Source organism: Mandrillus leucophaeus, unplaced genomic scaffold, assembly GCF_000951045.1.
Source record: "Mandrillus leucophaeus isolate KB7577 unplaced genomic scaffold, Mleu.le_1.0 Scaffold980, whole genome shotgun sequence".
Lineage (NCBI taxonomy): Eukaryota > Metazoa > Chordata > Mammalia > Primates > Cercopithecidae > Mandrillus > Mandrillus leucophaeus.
This window is the reverse complement of record NW_012110697.1, coordinates 167,547-174,241: the sequence shown is the minus strand read 5'-3', so window position 1 is coordinate 174,241 and position 6,695 is coordinate 167,547. Positions and strand designations below refer to the sequence as shown.

Here is a 6,695-nt window from a genome sequence, read left to right as displayed (position 1 = left end):
ATCGCTTGAACCCAGGAGGTGGAGGTTGCAGTGAGCTGAGATGGAGCCACTGCACTCTAGCCTGGGTGACAGAGTGAGACAGTGTCTCAAAAAAAAAAAAAAAACAAGTGAGGCCGGGCAAAGTGACTCACACCTGTAATCTTAGCACTTTGGGAGTCCTAGGCGGGAGGATCACTTGAGCCCAGCAATTTGAGACCAGCCTAGGCAATAGAGGGAGACCCCATCTCTACAAAAAAAAAAAAAATGTGGTGGCGTGCACCTGTAGTCCCAGCTACTTGGAAGGCTGAGGTGGGAGGATCACTTGAGCCCAGCAATTTGAGACCAGCCTAGGCAATAGAGGGAGACCCCATCTCTACAAAAAAAAAAAAAATGTGGTGGCGTGCACCTGTAGTCCCAGCTACTTGGAAGGCTGAGGTGGGAGGATCACTTGAGCCCAGCAATTTGAGACCAGCCTAGGCAATAGAGGGAGACCCCATCTCTACAAAAAAAAAAAAAATGTGGTGGCGTGCACCTGTAGTCCCAGCTACTTGGAAGGCTGAGGTGGGAGGATCACTTGAGCCCAGCAATTTGAGACCAGCCTAGGCAATAGAGGGAGACCCCATCTCTACAAAAAAAAAAAAAATGTGGTGGCGTGCACCTGTAGTCCCAGCTACTTGGAAGGCTGAGGTGGGAGGATCACTTGAGCCCAGCAATTTGAGACCAGCCTAGGCAATAGAGGGAGACCCCATCTCTACAAAAAAAAAAAAAATGTGGTGGCGTGCACCTGTAGTCCCAGCTACTTGGAAGGCTGAGGTGGGAGGATCACTTGAGCCCAGCAATTTGAGACCAGCCTAGGCAATAGAGGGAGACCCCATCTCTACAAAAAAAAAAAAAATGTGGTGGCGTGCACCTGTAGTCCCAGCTACTTGGAAGGCTGAGGTGGGAGGATCACTTGAGCCCAGCAATTTGAGACCAGCCTAGGCAATAGAGGGAGACCCCATCTCTACAAAAAAAAAAAAAATGTGGTGGCGTGCACCTGTAGTCCCAGCTACTTGGAAGGCTGAGGTGGGAGGATCACTTGAGCCCAGCAATTTGAGACCAGCCTAGGCAATAGAGGGAGACCCCATCTCTACAAAAAAAAAAAAAATGTGGTGGCGTGCACCTGTAGTCCCAGCTACTTGGAAGGCTGAGGTGGGAGGATCACTTGAGCCCAGCAATTTGAGACCAGCCTAGGCAATAGAGGGAGACCCCATCTCTACAAAAAAAAAAAAAATGTGGTGGCGTGCACCTGTAGTCCCAGCTACTTGGAAGGCTGAGGTGGGAGGATCACTTGAGCCCAGCAATTTGAGACCAGCCTAGGCAATAGAGGGAGACCCCATCTCTACAAAAAAAAAAAAAATGTGGTGGCGTGCACCTGTAGTCCCAGCTACTTGGAAGGCTGAGGTGGGAGGATCACTTGAGCCCAGCAATTTGAGACCAGCCTAGGCAATAGAGGGAGACCCCATCTCTACAAAAAAAAAAAAAATGTGGTGGCGTGCACCTGTAGTCCCAGCTACTTGGAAGGCTGAGGTGGGAGGATCACTTGAGCCCAGCAATTTGAGACCAGCCTAGGCAATAGAGGGAGACCCCATCTCTACAAAAAAAAAAAAAATGTGGTGGCGTGCACCTGTAGTCCCAGCTACTTGGAAGGCTGAGGTGGGAGGATCACTTGAGCCCAGCAATTTGAGACCAGCCTAGGCAATAGAGGGAGACCCCATCTCTACAAAAAAAAAAAAAATGTGGTGGCGTGCACCTGTAGTCCCAGCTACTTGGAAGGCTGAGGTGGGAGGATCACTTGAGCCCAGCAATTTGAGACCAGCCTAGGCAATAGAGGGAGACCCCATCTCTACAAAAAAAAAAAAAATGTGGTGGCGTGCACCTGTAGTCCCAGCTACTTGGAAGGCTGAGGTGGGAGGATCACTTGAGCCCAGCAATTTGAGACCAGCCTAGGCAATAGAGGGAGACCCCATCTCTACAAAAAAAAAAAAAATGTGGTGGCGTGCACCTGTAGTCCCAGCTACTTGGAAGGCTGAGGTGGGAGGATCACTTGAGCCCAGCAATTTGAGACCAGCCTAGGCAATAGAGGGAGACCCCATCTCTACAAAAAAAAAAAAAATGTGGTGGCGTGCACCTGTAGTCCCAGCTACTTGGAAGGCTGAGGTGGGAGGATCACTTGAGCCCAGCAATTTGAGACCAGCCTAGGCAATAGAGGGAGACCCCATCTCTACAAAAAAAAAAAAAATGTGGTGGCGTGCACCTGTAGTCCCAGCTACTTGGAAGGCTGAGGTGGGAGGATCACTTGAGCCCAGCAATTTGAGACCAGCCTAGGCAATAGAGGGAGACCCCATCTCTACAAAAAAAAAAAAAATGTGGTGGCGTGCACCTGTAGTCCCAGCTACTTGGAAGGCTGAGGTGGGAGGATCACTTGAGCCCAGCAATTTGAGACCAGCCTAGGCAATAGAGGGAGACCCCATCTCTACAAAAAAAAAAAAAATGTGGTGGCGTGCACCTGTAGTCCCAGCTACTTGGAAGGCTGAGGTGGGAGGATCACTTGAGCCCAGCAATTTGAGACCAGCCTAGGCAATAGAGGGAGACCCCATCTCTACAAAAAAAAAAAAAATGTGGTGGCGTGCACCTGTAGTCCCAGCTACTTGGAAGGCTGAGGTGGGAGGATCACTTGAGCCCAGCAATTTGAGACCAGCCTAGGCAATAGAGGGAGACCCCATCTCTACAAAAAAAAAAAAAATGTGGTGGCGTGCACCTGTAGTCCCAGCTACTTGGAAGGCTGAGGTGGGAGGATCACTTGAGCCCAGCAATTTGAGACCAGCCTAGGCAATAGAGGGAGACCCCATCTCTACAAAAAAAAAAAAAATGTGGTGGCGTGCACCTGTAGTCCCAGCTACTTGGAAGGCTGAGGTGGGAGGATCACTTGAGCCCAGCAATTTGAGACCAGCCTAGGCAATAGAGGGAGACCCCATCTCTACAAAAAAAAAAAAAATGTGGTGGCGTGCACCTGTAGTCCCAGCTACTTGGAAGGCTGAGGTGGGAGGATCACTTGAGCCCAGCAATTTGAGACCAGCCTAGGCAATAGAGGGAGACCCCATCTCTACAAAAAAAAAAAAAATGTGGTGGCGTGCACCTGTAGTCCCAGCTACTTGGAAGGCTGAGGTGGGAGGATCACTTGAGCCCAGCAATTTGAGACCAGCCTAGGCAATAGAGGGAGACCCCATCTCTACAAAAAAAAAAAAAATGTGGTGGCGTGCACCTGTAGTCCCAGCTACTTGGAAGGCTGAGGTGGGAGGATCACTTGAGCCCAGCAATTTGAGACCAGCCTAGGCAATAGAGGGAGACCCCATCTCTACAAAAAAAAAAAAAATGTGGTGGCGTGCACCTGTAGTCCCAGCTACTTGGAAGGCTGAGGTGGGAGGATCACTTGAGCCCAGCAATTTGAGACCAGCCTAGGCAATAGAGGGAGACCCCATCTCTACAAAAAAAAAAAAAATGTGGTGGCGTGCACCTGTAGTCCCAGCTACTTGGAAGGCTGAGGTGGGAGGATCACTTGAGCCCAGCAATTTGAGACCAGCCTAGGCAATAGAGGGAGACCCCATCTCTACAAAAAAAAAAAAAATGTGGTGGCGTGCACCTGTAGTCCCAGCTACTTGGAAGGCTGAGGTGGGAGGATCACTTGAGCCCAGCAATTTGAGACCAGCCTAGGCAATAGAGGGAGACCCCATCTCTACAAAAAAAAAAAAAATGTGGTGGCGTGCACCTGTAGTCCCAGCTACTTGGAAGGCTGAGGTGGGAGGATCACTTGAGCCCAGCAATTTGAGACCAGCCTAGGCAATAGAGGGAGACCCCATCTCTACAAAAAAAAAAAAAATGTGGTGGCGTGCACCTGTAGTCCCAGCTACTTGGAAGGCTGAGGTGGGAGGATCACTTGAGCCCAGCAATTTGAGACCAGCCTAGGCAATAGAGGGAGACCCCATCTCTACAAAAAAAAAAAAAATGTGGTGGCGTGCACCTGTAGTCCCAGCTACTTGGAAGGCTGAGGTGGGAGGATCACTTGAGCCCAGCAATTTGAGACCAGCCTAGGCAATAGAGGGAGACCCCATCTCTACAAAAAAAAAAAAAATGTGGTGGCGTGCACCTGTAGTCCCAGCTACTTGGAAGGCTGAGGTGGGAGGATCACTTGAGCCCAGCAATTTGAGACCAGCCTAGGCAATAGAGGGAGACCCCATCTCTACAAAAAAAAAAAAAATGTGGTGGCGTGCACCTGTAGTCCCAGCTACTTGGAAGGCTGAGGTGGGAGGATCACTTGAGCCCAGCAATTTGAGACCAGCCTAGGCAATAGAGGGAGACCCCATCTCTACAAAAAAAAAAAAAATGTGGTGGCGTGCACCTGTAGTCCCAGCTACTTGGAAGGCTGAGGTGGGAGGATCACTTGAGCCCAGCAATTTGAGACCAGCCTAGGCAATAGAGGGAGACCCCATCTCTACAAAAAAAAAAAAAATGTGGTGGCGTGCACCTGTAGTCCCAGCTACTTGGAAGGCTGAGGTGGGAGGATCACTTGAGCCCAGGACGTTGTGACCGCAGTGAGCCATGATTGGGCCACTGCACTCTAGTCTGGGTGACAGAGCTAGACCCCGTCTCAAAATAAAAACTAAAACTTTGGCCCAGCACCAATTTCGTCAAACAGGAAGGCAATGGAGTTAAACAGAGGCTGAGGATGCCTGTCCATCCCAGAAAAACAGCAAGTTGATTTCCCTGGCTATACTTACTAACTTTGCTTAATAAGTTAACGTAGCCCTGGCCCTTCACTTTGGTAATCCCATCTTTTACACCGTTTTGCAGGACAAGTGAGATAGAAGGGGCCAACCAGCTACTGGAGCTCTTTGACCTCATCAGGTACTTTGTTCATCGGGAAATCTATCCAGGCAGCAAAGTCACACACTTTGAGAGGTATGCGGACATAAGGGAGGAGCAGGGTGAGAAAGTACCAGAGAGGCTTGGGAAACCAAGATACTAGCTTGGTTACCCATGCCCTATCTTCCACAGGTTGCAGCAGAAGACTGGAATTCCTTTCTCCCAGATGATCTTCTTCGATGATGAGAGGCGGAATATTGTAGACGTCAGCAAACTGGGTACTGAGTGATGAGCAACAGCCATTTGGGGTCCCTAGGAGGGATTAGGTAGATACACACAGGATGGATAGTTTGCCCTATAGGTGGCACCCACAAAGGTCAGAGTGATAATGGAGAACCCTGAAAGCCTGATGAAATGTGACTTCTTATCTTTCTAGGTGTTACCTGCATTCATATCCAGAATGGAATGAATCTTCAAACTCTAAGTCAAGGGTTAGAGACATTTGCAAAGGCCCAAACTGGGCCTTGAGGTCCAGCCTTGAGGAAAGCCCATTTGAGGCCTAAACTGAAAGGAAATCAAGAAGACATTTTCAAGTGCATTTGTAATTTATTAAAGTTCATCTGTGTGTGACAGTAGAGATTTTTACTCACAGTGTGGGGAGTTTCTATTTTTCTAGCCTGTGAAATGGGGTTGGTTGTCCTGAGGTGCAAAGACCAGAATGTGAGACATTAGACTGCATCAGGTTTGCTATCTAAACTTAGGGCAACCCCAAGTGCTTGAACCTATACCACCCCACTTCCTGAGCCCTGTAAAGAGCATGAAGAGTTTTCCCACTGACCCCATACATTGAGGTGCCATCACACTGCACATTTCCTTCCGGAGAACAAGCACATACTCTGGGGTGGAGACAGGACTGCCTTTTTATGTAATAGAAAATGATGTGGCTGCTTTAAGAGGAGCACCTCCGTCTGGGACTGGTGGCTTGGGTCACGTGACAGCGGTGGTCTCGTTTGCGCCTCTTGATGATGTCGCGGCGGCGCCCTGAGGAGGGATTGGGCAAAGCTGGTCCCTGTGTGATGAGACCATCACCCTCCCAGGAGCAAGGCGGAAGTCTGGAGGACGCCGAGGGGCGGAGGCGGGATAGGCGAGCTCGCGATGAGTGGTCTCGGCAGGCTCTTCGGGAAGGGTGAGCCGGGGTGGGACTGGCCAGCCAGGAGGCTGGTGCAGGGGAAGAGGAGATCCCGGCGAGATTCGGCCGGACCGCTGCGCCGGGCAGGGGAAGAGAATCAGGAGACAGGCTGACTGGAAAACCCCGGCGGCCGATGGCGGAGCAAGGCTCATCGCCGGTGCCAGAAGGCACACCATGTCAAGGCGCCTGGTTCCCGTCCGCCGTCCTCCCTCACTCTCTGAGGGAAGAACTCAAGATCGGGGAGGGGACTTGAGTTGAGGGCGTGGCGATCGTGCTGGCTCCCACTGTTCAGGCTTGAAGATGAGTTTCCTGCTGTCTTCAGCCCTTTTCAAAACCTTGTTCTATAATACTTTGTGCTGGGCAAGAGGGATCTAAGATGAAGAAGAAAGACTGCCTTCTTGGCCGGGCGCGGTGGCTTACGCCTGTAATCGCAACACTTTGGGAGGCCGACGTGGGTGGATCATGAGGTCAGGAGTTTAAGACCAGCCTGGCCAATATGGTGAAACCCCGTCTCTGCTACAAATACAAAAATTGGCCGGGCGCGGTGGCTCACGCCTGTAATCCCAGCACTTTGGGAGGCCGAGGCGGGTGGATCACCTGAGGTCAAGAGTTCGAGACCAGCCTG

General features: G+C 50.6%; 2 protein-coding genes across 6 annotated transcripts in view; both read left to right on the top strand.

Moving 5' to 3' along the window:
- LOC105532722 (magnesium-dependent phosphatase 1) overlaps window positions 1-5,532 on the top strand; it is a 12,761-nt gene extending 7,229 nt beyond the window's left edge. The window contains exons 4-6 of one of the 4 annotated variants that reach the window (XM_011970972.1): window positions 4,870-4,977; window positions 5,074-5,159; window positions 5,318-5,532. In XM_011970972.1, the coding sequence (XP_011826362.1) occupies window positions 4,870-4,977; window positions 5,074-5,159; window positions 5,318-5,409 (286 nt within the window). In that variant the 3' untranslated portion in view covers window positions 5,410-5,532. Of the gene's footprint in view, window positions 1-4,869; window positions 4,978-5,073; window positions 5,208-5,317 lie in introns of all 4 variants that reach the window. The other 3 variants (XM_011970973.1, XM_011970974.1, XM_011970971.1) reach the window with 3 other exon arrangements.
- CHMP4A (charged multivesicular body protein 4A) overlaps window positions 1-6,695 on the top strand; it is a 13,414-nt gene that overhangs the window by 3,114 nt on the left and 3,605 nt on the right. The gene's annotated exons all lie outside the window — the stretch shown is intronic.